This window comes from Labrus bergylta, chromosome 20 (genome assembly GCF_963930695.1).
Source record: "Labrus bergylta chromosome 20, fLabBer1.1, whole genome shotgun sequence".
Lineage (NCBI taxonomy): Eukaryota > Metazoa > Chordata > Actinopteri > Labriformes > Labridae > Labrus > Labrus bergylta.
Genome location: NC_089214.1, coordinates 5,290,553 through 5,307,557, shown reverse-complemented (window position 1 = coordinate 5,307,557; position 17,005 = coordinate 5,290,553). Strand labels below are relative to the sequence as shown.

Here is a 17,005-nt window from a genome sequence, read left to right as displayed (position 1 = left end):
CATCGGAAAAAAAAACAAGCCTTCAAAAAAAAAAAGAAAACCTTAAAAACTTGGAATGCATTTGTGAACTTCATGTATTGGGGTTATCTTTTGCAAGTTCCTAAGAAAGGTTTAATATAATAATTATGTAAAAACAGAATTTAACAGAATTATTTGATCAAAATCAATGGTACATTAGTATTAACACATTTAAGAGAAAGTACAATCATTGACATCACTAGGAGGTCTTTATTTACAATATCCATTTAGCTTTCATTTAGCCCTTTCTCTTTCTCTCACACACAGAAATACTGCTGGTGTGGCATGTTCTCCAGGTGTATAGGAGCTGGTTTACTATATCCGTCCCCCTGTGGACAGCAGGCGAGTGCAACGCTCTCTTTGCCTGTACTTCTGTTATTAATAACTGCTGCTCCGCTCCTGCCTTGGGGCAAACTGACCTCGCTGTTCTCACTGCTGGTTGTTTTGCTGAGAAATTACCTCTTGTTTCATTTCTCTGTTATGCAATAAAGGGTAGGACAGAGTCCACTGAAATGCAGTACAAGCAAAGGACCCTTTTGTTGAGAATGCTAGATACATCAAAAAGTCTTTCTTTGGCAGCTCAAGCATTAACATTCGCCTGGGTTTTCCTTGTGAAATTGAAAGAAAAGCCGGTTTTCTCCTGTTTTACCACAATAGCCTCCCTCTTTTTCTTCTGCTTCCAACTCTCCAGGCCATCTTTAGTATCCCGGGCCAAAGTGGATATATGCTGTTTAAAGTAGCATGTGGGGAAAAAAGAAAGGAAAGGAGATTATGTTTGGGAATGCCGCCAGCACAAAGACCTTGTCGTTATTTTATGGGGAGAACGAACAGAGGCATCATGGTGGCCATCAAGGCCCGCGGGGCATAAAGACAGGATTATCACAGAGAGCAGGAGATAGTGGCGCCCCAGTAAACTGAGTGCTCTCTCCTTTCATCCTCCATTCTTTGCGGGGCTAAAGGCCAGGCCAGCAAAGAGAGGAGCACCCCACCAGCAGGGGCTCTGGTCTTTCAAACAGTCAAGTCAGTCAGCGCTAATGTCCGCCCCAGCTTTATGAGCTCAACTTGGATACATCTGGGTAATTGCCTCTAGGCTACGATTGGATATCCACTGAAAAACATCTTTGAAATAAAGGCCTCTTGCCAATGCCCTGTTTGGCACAAGTAAGTCTGTGATGTATTCATGAGTGAAAACTGGATGTCCTGCCTATAAGATTTGAGCTGTTCCTATTCAAGCCCAGAAAGTAATCTTGCATATTACTGTACTTTGCCCATTTGGCTCCAGTAGGCCGAATCATCCAAGCACAGAAGACACATTTGAAAATGACGTCAGCAGAGATTCATATCTTCTTTTGGCTTTTAATGTGTAGCAGCAGATTGTTTTTATATTCTGTATTTTTAATAAAAGAATGAGTCTGGTAGTTTCTTCTGAAGAAAGGGCATATCTACACCGACTATGTGCAGATAAACCCAGAATAATAGAAAGCAGAGGTGACCATGTACGACTTGCAGGAGCTTAAACATGATCCTTAAGCTCATCCATGTAGCCAGAAGACTTGCACGCCCAGATGAACTTGCCTGCACATTTCCTCCTGCTCCAACGTCTTGACTGGAACACGTTGCTGTCCTTTTAGAAGGGCACAGTTCATGTGTTGTGCTATGGAACAGTCGCAATGCAAGAAACCATGCTAAACCTCCAAAGGAAAATGTCTCCCACGTGATTGAAATGCATTCAGCTTCCCGGACGAGAAGCTAATGTGAGTGTAGCTGCTGGGCGAGATGCTCGTCTTGGGTTATTTTATAGCAATCTGTCGCTGGTTTGTTAAGAAAAAAAGCTGAAGACCCTGTGGCAGCACGGCTGTTTATGACGCCACAAATACTTTTTGATGTTATTTTTCCATAACTGACACTTAGGACTCTTGTTAAAATAATCCCTCTGAATGTTTGGTGGTAAGCAACATGAGAATTTAACACATTTTACTTATCACAAACAAAGTACTGGATGGGTTTACTTCACATTTTGTGGGTCTGCAGACATTCAGGTTACCAAAATATATGTTCAAAAACACTGTAAACTTGGATTTTTCAGAATATGTCCATAGTGTAATCCTTTTTATGTTTCTTCATTTTTGTCCATTATAAATTATGAGAGATCTGCTGACACATGTACACATCAGAAGAGCCGTTTGAAGCGTGTGGTTATTAAAGGTGTATCATAGTTTCCCTGGGTCGACACCTTTTCCACCCCTATGTAAAAGAATTTCACAACCTGAAGGAGGACATGTTATTTTTTCTACTCTTGCAGGTTTTTAGACCCAACAACAAAGCACTCCATTCTCCAATCTAACCCTAACCCTCCTCTATAATACCAAAGCTCTGTTCCTCTCACACCAGATTACTGAAGGATAAACCTATGGTAACAACATTACAGATTTATAATCCTTAGAAAGGCAGCTGAATCACTGAATCACTGTAATGGTGTAAAAAACCACTCAGATTATTCCAGTCATTAGCGGGTTTATTAGGGCTATAATACCTCTTTCAAAGGGAGCCGGAAAGGCTGCTAGTTAAATTCTCTGTAACGATGACATTTACTGGCTGAAGGCATCGTATTGACAGGCCACCTTACTGAGCTGAGGTGTCCCAGTGACGTCAGCCGTGAGAGAAGGAGCACCTCAGGGATCTTTAACCCCTGCTTGCTCTTGGCTTACCAGTGGAAAATCTTGCAAGGTTAGACTTACTTCAGTTATTTAAATGTTGTTACAGCAATATAAAAACTCAGATTTCTGTTTTGCCTTTTTGCCATTTCTTTAGATAGAACGGTGGATTTATTTGGAAAATCAGGAGAGAGAGTGGGAAATTGCATGCAGGAAGGAGGCCACTGGTTGGACTTGAACCCAGCCGCCTGGAGGACTACATGCCTCTGTACATTGGGCCTGACCTAAGCCCTAGTTCCATCAACGCCCCGTGATCTGTAGTTCTAAACTTTACCATCACATATCATTATGCTCAGCTCCAGGAATTGTGACGTTTCCTTTCTATTAGTTTCTGGATGTTGTCCATTTAAGCAGATGTTTTTTAGCTCCTCCCGGAGTTTGAGGCCTCCCACTCTGTTAGGCAGCTGGGCGTCCCATAGCAGCCAGCTTGTCCAAACTTTAGCTGCTTGTACAGCAAAATGGGGCGCCTAGCCAAGCATAAATGAAGATTATTCTACCTCCTAATTAGACCCTATTTAGCCTTTGGAGGAATATGCTGAAAAATGTACATTTTTTTACTGGTCTGGTTTGAAATAGATTGCCATATCATAGAGCTTTTCCTGCTCAAGTTTCAGCCTGAGAGCAATGTTGGGAAATGTGAGTTTGAGGAACATTGTGTTGTTGTTCACATGGCGCACATTTTTACGACGATGTCTTGCTTAAGGATGGAAGCTCACATCCTGTTGCAAGGATGCACTGCTAGGTCCCAGGTTGCAAGAATATATTGTATAAACATGGACTTAGTCTGAGAGATATCAACAATTGGTTTCCGCAGAGGCTTTATGAAACAGGCAAAGAGGTGGAGTTGAGGCGGGTCTTAAGCCTCCTGGAAAACAGCTACAACCGGCCCACCTGTCAGTCAATTCGTCCACGTAGCTTATTTTGCCTAATTATTCATAGCTCAACCTTCATTAAAATCTAAATGGATGAGTTATAAAAAAAAATCCACCCATGTTAAAAAAGCAAAAAATAGCGACTGAGACTAAAACAGAATACAATGGTACAATGGTATCCACAAAGATACACACTCCACCTTTTAAAACGACCACTCTTCTGTGTGGTCTTAACTGCCTCCCTTGTGACTCAAGTACAGCTGTAGAGGCAGACGGCAAGAGAAGAGACCAAGTATGAGAGGTGCGATTTCTTACACGTTCACAGAAACAACAGGTCGATCTATCGCAAACACATGTCCATGCGTCCCTGCTCCAACAAGACACATAAGTTGTTTAGCACCTTCATGTTCAGCAAACAAAACAGGAACCTCAAACCTGTGGTTCTTCCATATGCCAGGTGCATGAGAACTCAAAGCAAGTCACCGTGCTCCTTACAACATCATCATCCCAAACAGGAAGCACTAAGAGGCTGGAAGCAAGATGGCCCATGCAGGGTTGTTGTTCTACATCTTTCATTATTAATTCATTGTTGTATTGATTGTGTATTCAACTGGAGGGGAAACGGAGGAGAGCTGCTGTCTCAGGCAGTTATATTATCCCCTCCTCTCCAGTTTCTCATCTGGCCCGGGTGCTGAGGGAGTACGCAGGATGAGACGCCCACTACCTTGATATAAGAGCATGACAAAAACAAAGTGAGAGAGGGAGGAGAGATGACTAAAAAAAATGCTAAAAATGTTTTCAGGTCGTGCAAAAATGTAGCAAAAAAATCACTCCAGATTTTTCAAGCAATCACAAACTATTTCCACTTATCCTCTCTTATCATACAGCCTTTAAAAAGCTTGTAAAGTACAAATGTTGCATGCGGGCAAGCTGTCTATCGATTCTTGGAGTTTTTAATTTTAGCTAAGCATATTGCGGCAGTAGCTTTGTGCCGCCGGCGCCACACAAACATGAGGAGCGACAATTTCCAAATTCTCAAACTAGTCTAGAGAGCTGAAAATCAAACGGCATGACCCCTCTAAGGTGACTATTAAAAAAATGTGTCCAAGCTAGCTTTCTGCCCCCACTTGCAGTCTTAAACATTAGCTAAGCAAACTTGCTACTGGCATTAGCTTAATAGTTATATATTAACATGAAAAGAGTAACAATTATGTCACTTCTATGCTAGCTAGAGAATCCGATAAAAATCGGACTATGAACCTTCTTTAAGATGTTGTTTCTAACTAGCTGTTCCCCTGGGTAGCAGTCTTAGCTAACCGGCTGCCGGTGGAAGCGTTTGCCAGTATGTGGCTTACAAAAAAGGACATTATCAGTTCTAATTTAAATTCCTAAGAAGGTAAGTGAACGTGTCTACAATTTATCCCAACGATAAATCTATTTGTTTGAATATTGGTGGTATGTGTGCAGAGCTTTCCTTTTCTCTTATATTTTGTTAGCGCCACAAGCAATCCACTGGAACACATTTGTGACTGGATGTTGCTCTCCGGCTCCTTGAAGCATGCCTTTTAAGTGTCACTGACCAGGCCGTTCTCCAGGGACATCAAACAATACCAAACTCCCACACGTGTGTCACACCTTTGACCTCATAGAGGAGGCCACCGAATGGGAAAATGGAAGACATAATGGCTTCTTTGGCTGTGGGAGTAAAGTCAATCATACGTTTGGCTCAATAAATATGCGGGTGAACTAGAGTTCTGGAGTAAGGTAAGCTTCAGTCTGGAGTGTATTCTACTGTCCTATTGGATTGCTTCAGTGGGAGAATGAGACTAAGTGAATGAAGCTGTTCTGGGATGACACTAGGTAGTTGAAAGCACATTACAGTATCATCACTGCAGGTTTTGACTCAGTTGCAATCTGTGCCTGCCCGTGAGCGACTCCAGTGTATCAATTAAAGATTCATCCCAGGCAGTACACACACACAACTAGTGATCTGGATTAAATATTCATTGGGAAGATGTTGGTCAGGATCATATGGAGCCTTTACACTAGACTATTCCATTGTATACAAGGACTGGTGTCACATTACATAGACGGGCTGCAGCAGAGGTGGCTTTAGGACATGGATTGTACAAACGTGAAACACCATTTCATCATTTCCTGTTCTGTTGATGCTGGCTGCTGTGCTTACCTTTTAAAAAAAAAAAAAAAAAAATTGGCTGCCTCTCATCAGGAGGGTTCTGACTCATCGCAGATTTAGCAGCCGCCCCCTCTTCAAGAAAGGGAAAGTAAAGGGCACACGGCATTTCCCGAGTAGTAAAGCATGCAGCAGTGAGTGAGTTTGAGAAAAAAAATGAATTAGGGCCTGTAGCCAGAGGTTTCCACCACAGCTACATCCAGTAACATCCAGGGTTATTTTTAGCATCCCCGCCGCCTTGTCAGACTGGAGGAGAGAAGAAAACCCCCCTTGTGTAACAGGCGGGGGAAGCTGCGGTATGTTTGGGGAGGAAAGAGAGGCAGGTACGATCATCTGAGGTCCTGAGCAGATTATTGAATGTGGCTTGCGGTTAAATCTACCTGAACTCACCTTTATGTTGACATGAACCCAAATCAGTATCTTAAAAACACATGCAAAGGTGTGAGTGAACAGCATTATGAACAGACTCTTTTAGAGGTGTTTTGCTGAGCTTGTTGTTTACCAGCTTTTCTATTTATAGCATCATTACAGCTCAGGTTTCAGCCATCTGTGTGCCTACCTGAATTCAGGAGCCAGGTTGGGCTTCAGGCCATAGAAAGCAGCCGATAAGGTCAAAAGCCAACGTGGAACAAAATTCCCGTTTTCACACTCCAGGTAGGGCGCAGACCATTTGACATGCGTCTTATCTGGGATGAAACTCTCTCCTTTCTTTAAAGCATTGTCCGCTGGTTTTAAACCTTGGCTCAGCACTTTTTTACGGGAAGTGGGCTTCTTTCTGTCTTTGACATCGTGGTACCACTCTGTTTCTGCCGTGCGGTTGTGCAGGTGGTGGTGGGCAACGCTGGAGAGGTCTTGGAGGACTATCTCCCCCCCAGCCCTGGTGGCTTGGAGAAGAACCGTGGCCTCTGACACGGCTGAACCCGCGTTGAAAGTGACTACAGCCCGGTGAATCTTCGCGTCTCCCTCAAGGATGCTCCTCACTAAAGCATGGTACCACTCAATGTCTCGCCGGAGACTGTGCTCCCTGGACCTGTTGGCTTGCAGGATCATGCTGAGGAAGTTTGAGGCGTGCAGCACCGTATCCAGCACGCCGCTCATGGAGTAATGCGGGGTGCTTTGTGACCTTCCCCGCAGAGAGGTGAGTTCATATCTCCGCGAGCAGTTGGCGTGCTTCAAGGTGGTCGAGTCTCCCGTGTGAAGAAAAGCCGTGACCACCCTGGGGAGATGCTCCTCGATTTTCTGCGGGGATGGCTCTGCCGTCTCCCCGGGTGGGTGGTGAGACGCGCGGAGATGCGCCAGCTGCCGACGGTGCGTCTGAGCGCCGTGAATCTCCTCCCGTGCCCGGATATCTCTCCCATGTGCTGACCATTCCGCGTATCTATGGTTTGATCCGATCACAAATCCCACTTGCAGCAGCAACGACAGCCGGAAAACAGCCATCTCCCCTGCAGAAAGCGTCCACAGATGTTTTTGCTACTCGGAATTACAGTGTCGTTGGGCGGGCGTGTTGTGGAGAAAAACAATCTGCTCCGCTAAAGCATCGCTTCACCACTTGTAGGATATTCTTGCAAGCTCCACGCCTCTGTTCTTTGGATCAAAAAGCGGAGGAGGAGGAGGAGGAGGAGGGGGAAAGCGTAAGAAATCCCCTCGCTCAATCTCTTCTTCTGTTTCAAAGATTCCTCATACAGCTTGTTGATGGTGAGAATCCGCTTGCAGCTGTTTTCCCCACCTCTCTTTCTCTCTCTGTAGACAAGACTGTCTTGGCTCTGCTGTGCGGCGGATGCTCTCCTCCTGCGTGTAGGCTACACAGACTGAATCAAAACGAGGAGGAAGGGAGGGGTAAGGGGGCAGGTTGTGATTATATTTATATATTTTTTTTGTGTGGAGGCACCAGTCAGTGGAGCCTCTCACTTGGATGACAAACGCACTCCGCCCTCTTCCGACCACTACAAGCATTAAGTAGGCCTACAGAGGCCACGGAGAGATGCATCAGGAGCTGGTTGTTCTTAAAGCCCGTCTTCTTCATCATCTCATAGGGCTCCGGAGGCGCCATTGGTCCGCGTATGGCTGCACACTCTGTCAATCACGGCGCAGTGTGCTTGGTGGCGCGTCGAGGGAGCTGTCCGGTGCTGAAAGTGATGAAGCAGTAAACAAGAAGCTGTCCATGTCTGAAGCTGATAGAGCGAATTATCGGCTGATTTATCAAAATTAACTTCTAATTAGAGTAAATGGATAGAGAGTCGTTTTCTTAACTGTTGGATTGTTTTAGTTTTACAGATTTTTTTGCACTCACTCTGTTTACAGACACATATTGAGACAATCGTGCTGTGATAAAGAATGCAAAGGTTGATAGCCTAAAATAAAGTTAACATAAGTAAATGGGTTAGGGTTAGGGCAGATGGTTTAAAAAATCAGGCCTAGGTCTACTGGACAAAAAAAACATGTTGCACAGCTTCACAGTTTCTATGTGATACAGTTACAAGTTGGGTGTATTTTATAAATACATTTTATAATAAATGATATTCATTAAATGATTATATTGCACTATTAACTAGGAATTTAAGCCTTTCTTTTTTTTTAAGAAAGGCACAAAAATGTGTGTGTTAGTTTCAGCCAGTTCCTATAGCCAAAATAAATATTATCAAGTAAGTGCCTGGATGTTTAAGTTAGCAGTTATTTCACCTTAAAATATGACCAAATTCCCCTCCAAACTTTCTCTGTTCAATTTGTTTTCAGTTGCTGATTAAACTGGATGTGGTAAATTCATACACCCTAAACAACTACCATCTTCCTTCATCTGGTGAATCTAATCCTCTAAGAGAGAGTGGTGGCTGCGAAAGGAACTTACTCAACTTTGATCTTCAACAATCACATATGGGTAGGCTATAAGTTCAGCTGACCAGATGCTAACTGTTTGGCTGCAGTATCAAGGTGTAAAATAACATCAAATAGAAAGAAATATGCTTAATGTTTTTTCTAAACCACAGTTCAGTTCTGAAATCTCAGAAACAACAGGATGACTATTTCTCCAAAACTTCAGGGTGTATTTGTAATGTGATAAAGACATGCTTCACTTTTTCAATTTATAATTTTTTATAATTAAAGCAAGTTCTTGGTCCTTAGTGTGCTAGCCAGGAAACCACACTGAAGGATCTATACTATCACCAATCTGTCAGTCTTTTTTATTCTCGGTTCTCTCTGTGCAGGGTGTGGGGGCATGTCAAGTAACGCTGTGTCGGGCTCCAGGCATCTCCTCCTGGAAGGAGGGCGAGGAAGACAGGTGTGACGGAGTGTGACTGAGCTGGGTCTTGACCCGCGTGCTGAACAGGCCACCGGGAACGCTGGAAGTCAGAACCTGAAGACCTCATAGAATACTTGACCAACCTACTCTACATACAGCTGCTTCTGAGGCCGCTTTCCTGACAGGAAATCCATCAGCAGCCATCACTGTACAGAATAAAGGCTTATTTCTAAGAACAAACTGAATAGGGTTAATAGGATCATTTTTGCTTTAAAATCCTCAAATGAATACCTCTAGGTATAGCATGGTTAACAGGCTAATCTTAAAGCGACCATTTAATGAGCTCCTGCACCTCGACCCCTTCAATGTTAAGAGAGATCTGCATCCTTATTGAGGTGTGGCCAATCACAACCCTGTATTTGTATTACCCAATGTTTCCTGTACAAAGTGGCCCGAGGCTCATTCAAATATTATAATAATAATAATAAAGTTTATTTGTTAAGAACTTATCAAAATCAACGTCACAAAGTGCTTTACAGAAAAAAGAAAAAATCCCAACAGTCAAATACACAACAATGAAATCCTATTAAAAGCATGAAAAATAAAACAACAGTGCATCAATCATCCAATTAACAGAGAAAAGAGAAACAACCGAGACAAAGATTGGCTAAAGTTAACAGTAAAACAAATAAAACATCCTGGATGAATCAAGGGTTATAAGAAGGCCTTACGATAAAAATGTGTTTTTAAAAGTGATTTAAAAAAAATTGGTTTTTAATAAATAAATTTTGCCCCTGCAGTATTGCATATTTTTAAAGTCTCATGCATCCATTATCTTCAATAATTATTTTGATCATTAACTCTGACGCAAGTGATGCGAACAGAGACAACACAAAAAATACACAAACAATTCAATATGAAAATAGTAACTTTATTTCCATCTGCATAATATATCTATATATTGAGACTTAAATAATCATCTTTTATGATTTGATTGTATACAAAAATATCTGTTTCTGAAAACCATAGTTTAGGAAAATGACATAAAGATGAACATCAAGGGTAAGGGTTAGGGTTAGAAGTCAAAATTTGCTGATTTTATGAGGTTTTTCTTTAATTTCTTCTTTTTTTTCTTTCCTTGTCAATAGTGTCAGGATGACGGGAATGAAAATGAGGCCGTGCAGCGCCCCGAGAAACATGACCAGAAAGAACATCTTAAAAAATGTTCTGAATGTGTTAAACTCAGACGTAGCTAACACTGACACCCCTAATACGGTAGACAAAGCCCCTTGTAGTATGGGATAGCCTAAGTTAGAGAGAGCGTCCACGGCCCTATCGTCAGGACTTGTTTTTTTACTCGTCACAAAGGCGTAGGACACATGAGCGGAGAAATCGACGGTGAAGCCGATGCAGACGGTGAAGATAATCATGGATATCGAATCGAGGCTGACGTCCCAAAGCCACATGAAACCAGTCACCCCGGCCGTCACTGAACCGATAGAAAAAGTCACCCACAATGAGCAGAGGGGGTCGGGGATCAGCAGCAGAGAGACAACCAGCATCACCGCCGTGATCACTCCGACGTTTTTAATCGTGCTTTTGACTACCACGTCATACTGGTCGTAGAAGATGAACTTCTGGTTATAGACTAAGACAGATGCTGCATTGCATTTTTCTGCAGTGCTTGTAAGGCCATTCAACATCTGCATTTCCATGCTGCCACTGGAAATGTCAACTGTCTGGACGAAGAAGCGCGATGCGGCGATGGTGTCTCCAATGAGGTTCACATCTTGCTTGAACAACGGAAATAAATCAAAGAAATTTGAAAGATTTTTGAGAAAAACATCTTTTTCATCAAGGTTTAGATTTGACTTTTCTCCATATACGTAATACGAGTCAAGCCAGGATGTAAATATATCTTTATCTACAAACCGAAGCCCTCTGAAGGCCTCTAAGCAGCCCTGAAGTTGTTGCCTCTTGTCTTCATTCCAATATGGGAATTCCTCACTTACAATAACCATTACAGTCGGCCCATAAGCAGAAAAATACTGCCGATCCTTAATGTTGAATGTTGTAACGTGGGAGTTATCCGCTGCCAGATCATAGAGCTCAATCCCCTGTTGTACATGAAAACAGCCATAAATACTTGCAGCTAAGTATACTACAAAGAGGAAGATTACGGCTCCCTTGACCCACGGTTTGATCAAAAACGGGCCGTAGTACTCCTTAAAGAAATGACTCGCAGGTTGTTTTTTCTCTGTTCCAGTGTTGGGATCGTAGCCGCCTCCCACACAGCAGATGTTATATGAATCAGAGTGATCGTCGAGTTTGTCTGATGGTATTTTCACGCAGGTCAGCCAGTGCCGGTTGTCGGCTTCTCGCCTCCCGTTCAGAGCCAGGAAGGATCCAAAGAGGGTGATGGTGTAGAAGTAGCAGAAGGCGATGGAGACGCTGGTGTACACGCAGAACGACTGCACTGCTGGGAAGTCGGAGGTGACGCCGATGGAGAACTTGAAGAGGTCGGTCAGGGCGGTGATGGTGATGGACATGACGGCCTCTTTGTAAGAGTGAGCCATTCGATGAGGCACTGAATCTTTAACTTTGGTGTGCTGCCAGTCGGACACCAATATGAACATGTTGTTGAGGCCGATTCCTGGAAAAAGTTGTATTGTTGATGCAAAAGCTTGAAGACATTTCAAGTTGAGGGACATAAGATTTTTAAATGTTACACAATGAAACACAAATTTGTATAGTCTGATCTACCTTACAAAATCTGTAGCAGTCAAAATACTGTTTTTCTAGGTCAATGTCGAGTATAACTTGATGGTTTTTGGGGTCTAAACTACTATTAAAAAACTGCAGCAAAGGAAAAAAAAGGGGCTTTTCCTCACCGAGTATCAGGAAAGGAGAATTTGCTACTGTTATCACAAACGGCACTCCAAGGTAAAGCAGCAAGCCAAACGAGGATATAATAGCCAGACCAGAGGAGAAGACGCCAAAGACAGCCACCCACACTTTGTTCCTCACATTGTCCAATCTGCCAACAAAATTAAGAAAAAAAACACAAAAAACCTTGTTGATTTCATAATTAATATCATGCAACTGATAAAGGAACAATATACTGTAAGAAAAGTAGAATTACACAAACTTAATCTGGACAATTTAAATCTGGGAATCTGCAGAATCATCTTTCATTTGGGAGATTTGCTTTGAAGGATCACAAGTAGCATCAATGCTCAAATTTATGTTTGGGTATCCATCGAGTATTCTAACACAATATTTAAGTTTTAAATTGGGGATCAGCATAATAATAGGTCATCTTAAACACAAGGAAGACAAAAAATATTTTGCATCTTGATCCCTGAACTTTTCTCAGGCTGTAGACGTTAGCTTATGCTACCTTAGCTCAAGTTCACTTTAACAGCCGTCTGTTCCTGTTCATGCACAACTGTAACAGCAAGACTATTTGAAAGGGTTGATTTAAGGACAAGTTGCATTTGTTTGCTCTTTAGTTCAAACTTTATTTGTACAGTAAGAGAACAGATGTTACATTTATTTTCAGTCTTACTTTAAAAGCCCTCAATCAAAAACCTAATTTACAACATAAAAAAAGACTTCTATGAGATCATTTACAGCTAAATCAAAGAAATTCAACTAGTAACTAATTTTATCTTATTTTACCCAGTCCCTTTATGATAAAATGAAACGCAAATAAAAATACCCCCTCCCAACGACACCATGAGGAAACTAAATGTGAACTTCAAACTTTGAAAGCGACAAAAACAATTCTGCATTTTGAATGAAAAGGAACATTTCTAAAATGGGGATATCGCTGCTGTGGATACAGTTATGTTCAGATTGTAATGATGACTCTGTGTAACCTGCCAGTATTTTCTCCTGTATCTGTCACTTTTGATAAACAACCACAGCTGTGTCCCGTACTTGGCGTGCATTCAGGAAACGGCTCGGTGTGTGACAGTCACTGATCACCTCACCTCAGGCAGGATATCACGGAGAAGGTGATGGCACAGGCATAAGTGATGAGGAATAAAGGAATGCCATCTGTGGTGTGACTGTCAATCTCCTCCTGCTTGGATTTGGAGGTGTAGTAAGACACCTACGACACACAGAGAGAGAGAGAGTACAGCAGAACAAAGCCAACATGAGCACTTCAGCCAGAAATCAGTGTTTACACAGGGATGTCACCACTGCAAGTAAAAGCTGTGTGACAGCTCAGCTTGGATTGCAGGACAAAGCAGTGCTTCTGCAACCTTGTTATCACAAAGGGAAGCATTAAGATAGAGTGGGAGCAATCAGGCTGTGACTAATATGTTTTGAAATATATCTTTATGTTTTTAACTGCACATTAACACTTCTTATTTTAGATCCTATAAGCCAATGCTTCCCTTAGTATCCCATAGCAACAGCATGTTCAACTATGAGACAATTCACATTTTGATTTACCTTTACATTAATTTTCCAGCTTTTCATGTAGGCCAATGAAAGGAAAATGCTTTGAGGAAAGAAATGACATAATCAGTACGAGTGTGATACATACCACAATATGTTTGCTGTCCGGCCGATCAAATAAGAGTTTTTTAAATCCCAACAGCCATAACTTTGCGGCATCAGCTGTGCTCTCGTTATCTTCTAAATAGTAGGTGAGTTTTACAGCCTGAGCGCTTATGACCGAGCCATTTTCGTTTGTCACAACCTCACCGAGCACAGAGCCCAGAAACACTGGACCGGATCTGGATGGGTGGAAGGGGAAACTGAGGCCGATTTCGTCTTTAGATTGAAGAATCTCCAGGACGGTGTTTGAGACACACTCGCCGTATGCTTTCGCGCACAACTCGTTGTATCCAAGGCTCCCATTGTACACGGCGACATCAAGGATCTCAGCGTTGAGATTGATGACTTCCTCGAAGGCAGGATTTTCTAGTATATTTGCCCCGTTAGTTGCTACAGCAATGAGGGAAGCAAAGTTGCCCTGGTTGTACAACCTGTCTGCTGAAAACATAGAATCATTGTGAGGGAAGTTTTCCATGATCAAAGCTCTCGTAACCTTCGAGGGTCCTTTTCTGGGAGTGTATTGCCGCTCAAGATCATTGTCCTCCCTGTCTTTGATAAAACTGAGGCCTCCGCTCAGTGCTGCTGTTAGAATGAGAGGAATTACAAAAAAATAAAAAGGAAAGGAGCCCACAAGTGATCCGAGTTTTTCAAACAGGCCCGATAGAGGCCTTGAGAGGCAGTCTGTGCGTCTGCAGCCCATCTTTAGACTGCCAGGATGGATTGAATAGATTTAGAGGAAGTGCATTCTTTTATATTTAAGTTGGTTAATTTGGTTTTACTGGAAATCAGGCAGGCAGCCATAAAATGATAAAAAGGAACAAGATTACATCACACATGGATAAGGAAGTAGCAAACCTTAATACAGTAAATGACACGAGTGCAAAGATAAAAAAGAATAGCACCTTGGTACAACTCAGAGTTAATGATTAGCAAAGTTTGACCCGTTGACCTACTTGACAATGCAGCTACTTCAGTGTGCAGTTCCTGAGTTACTGAATAACGTGTAAAACGTGTTTTCTGAGTAGAGCGTTAAACATTAGCCATTAGAGTCCCATTTTGGGATTCCTTCTGGGAAACCTGTAGAGTAGCTTTGCTTGATGTGTAGATAAAAAAAAACTTCCTTGTTTCTGATGAAAAAAGAGCTCCTCATGAAAACTCTCCTTGATCCGCTACAGTTTGCTCACAGAGCTAAGCGAGGTGTGCCACGCTGCTGAACCTGAGACTCAAATATCTCCATGGTTCTAAAACACATGCAAGGATTTTATTTGTTGATTTTTCTTCCGCTTTTAACACAATTCGACCTCACATTTTAGTCGACAAGCTTTTTGAAAAATGTTAACCTAGATTTTAACTTAGTGACCCTTGAGTTTTTTGAACCAGCAGAAGTCAGAGAGTCAGGGTGAATGGTTTGTTATCAGAGGCGATATCTTCTAAATCTACAGGTTCACCTCAGGGGTGTGTCCTTGTCTCCCTTGCACTTTATCATCTGACACATCATCATACACCGATGATTCCCGCATCCTGCATTAAAACTGACTCATTTTTAATTGTGCTGATGACTCTGCTATCGTCAGCCTCCTTCATGCCAATGAAAATGACCATGTTCCTGTTTTATTGGGTCAATTTGGTAAGGTCAATAAATTCTTTATAATACAAAACACACCCTTCTTCTACTACAGGACGATATGTTCCAGTTTTCAGCCAACTCATGGAGCTAATTTTAGCATATCGCTAGTTTATGTTGACTACCGTTTTTTATTTAATGGCTTTATATGTGATTTTTTGATCCAGCAGATGTCGCCCTTGAGCACCAAAACAAAACAACTTGCGGTGCATTGTTGTGTTAGCATGCTAATGCTAGCGATTTTTATTATGCTGGTATCTTCACACTGCATGTAAATTTAGCTGAAATGAGCGTGATCTAGAAACACAGTTAAGCAGTGAGTACAGTATGTTATTCTTCTTTTCTCTAGTCCCTCAATTAAACAACTTTTATACGTGAGGGGAGGAGTCAGCCGGCCGTCCTGGCGATGTAAACAAAGTGAAGATAAGACTCTGAAAACTCTGAAAACATCACAGACAGTGGGACTCGGGTGTTACACCCATTGTAGACAGTCATGACTCACAGAGTTATTTTCAGAGGATATACTTGATTTATATTATATTTAAGTGTGAAAAATCGCATAGAAAGCCTTTAAGCTGCAAAAGATGGTGGTTGCAACTTTCTGCTTTGTGTCTACCTTTGTCTGAAATCAGGTTCAGGTGACGTTATCAGGTATCTATTATTGCACCATTATTTTTGAGTGGGAAAGCTGGCACTGTTACAGTATTACAAATGTTGTGTACACGAGCAGAAAGTCTAAAAGGTGTAGGAGCACTGAGTAATTGGTTTTGGGATTTAGTGACTGGTCAATTATAGGAATTTCTTGGGAATCCAGCGACAGGCATCCAACATGTAGCAACCCTGTCGTCAACATGTCGCATTTTAACCTTTCATTTCACATTTGATTTGAAGTGGGAGTCTGAGAGGGTCAGCTTTACACCTCCCAGCAAGTCGGCCTTTCTCTGGCAGTTAACCCCTGTCAGTCAACTGTCAATCGTAGACTCCGCCGAGTTCCGCCCGAGACAATGCTCATATCTCATTTCACACAGATCCATCTCAGGGTCATTGATTTCTCATTCTCCGAGTGAGAAATGGATTCTTCTTCCTTCATCACAGAGAGGAGAAGATCATGGCAGACAGACGCCAGGAGCCTGATGGAGGCATCAGTTAATCTGTTTCAGGACCCTTCAGTTTTTTCATTCACCTTGAATTGAATCACAGTTTTTTTTTTGTTCTTGTGTGCTCATCAAAGACTGTTAACAGCAGACGAGTATTGTTCAGCCTTGAGCTTACATCAAAATGCAAATTAGTCTAACAATCATCTTCTGGTAGCCTGCTCCTGTTGACACCTCCAGATTCTTCCCTCCTCCTCCTCCTCACACTTTGCAGAAGGGATGCTCAGGGTGAGAATCAATGTTGAAGGTAATAAGCAGAGAAGCCTCGGGTGAACACGATGTTGAGATGCGTTGGCTGATTGTTTGGCTCTTGCTTCCAGAAAGAATCCATTGATCACAGTAAAAAAAAAAAAAAAAGACATTACTACGCCATAATACTCCTCAAAGGACAACAGCCATAAATGAAGGGACGTATGTAATGTTTTCACAGTGTTGTCAGTCACATGAGATGACTTTCAAAATGAAAAGTCACAAGGTCACAAACCCTGACAGTCAGGTGCAATTATACTTTTATAATTTCTGCTGCTTTTGACTAATATATCATGTCACTTGTACCCTTAACTAACACAGCAGATTTTAAAGATTAACTTTAGAAAATAAGAGAAACATTTAAGTT

The 17,005-nt window shown here is 42.1% G+C and overlaps 2 protein-coding genes and 1 long non-coding RNA gene across 5 annotated transcripts in view; 1 reads left to right on the top strand and 2 right to left on the bottom strand.

Moving 5' to 3' along the window:
• gpr158a (G protein-coupled receptor 158a) overlaps positions 1-7,242 on the bottom strand; it is a 62,186-nt gene extending 54,944 nt beyond the window's left edge. For both annotated transcript variants that reach the window (XM_029277274.2, XM_065948853.1), the window contains exon 1: positions 6,358-7,242. In XM_029277274.2, the coding sequence (XP_029133107.2) occupies positions 6,358-7,238 (881 nt within the window). In that variant the 5' untranslated portion in view covers positions 7,239-7,242. The remainder of the gene's footprint in view (positions 1-6,357) is intronic.
• A 254-nt stretch (positions 7,243-7,496) lies between these two features.
• LOC109983797 (uncharacterized) lies at positions 7,497-9,143 on the top strand. Of its 2 annotated transcripts, XR_010664833.1 has the most exons (4): positions 7,497-7,637; positions 7,835-7,944; positions 8,535-8,676; positions 9,005-9,143. It is a non-coding gene; the product is annotated as an uncharacterized lncRNA (long non-coding RNA). The 2 variants fall into 2 exon arrangements; XR_002277974.3 differs by lacking the exon at positions 7,497-7,637 and having other exon boundaries at positions 7,850-7,933.
• Positions 9,144-9,949: 806 nt separating this feature from the next.
• LOC109983796 (patched domain-containing protein 3) lies at positions 9,950-14,346 on the bottom strand. The gene is made up of 4 exons (XM_020633678.3): positions 13,598-14,346; positions 13,035-13,156; positions 11,931-12,076; positions 9,950-11,692 (listed from the first exon to the last, which is right to left on the bottom strand). Exons 1-4 carry the CDS (start codon positions 14,309-14,311, stop codon positions 10,122-10,124), a joined length of 2,553 nt encoding a protein of 850 aa, XP_020489334.2. The 5' UTR covers positions 14,312-14,346; the 3' UTR covers positions 9,950-10,121.
• Positions 14,347-17,005: the final 2,659 nt, after the last annotated feature.

Bases quoted from the DNA above. Each gene is read 5' to 3' on its own strand.
- LOC109983796 (XM_020633678.3), bottom strand. From the start codon at position 14,311: ATGGGCTGCAGACGCACAGACTGCCTCTCAAGGCCTCTATCGGGCCTG. The intron at 12,077-13,034 runs GTGAGGTGATCA...TTTTGTTGGCAG, and splicing joins TCCGTGATATCCTGCCTGAG to ATTGGACAATGTGAGGAACA. The intron at 11,693-11,930 runs GTGAGGAAAAGC...AACTTTTTCCAG, and splicing joins TTCTCCTTTCCTGATACTCG to GAATCGGCCTCAACAACATG.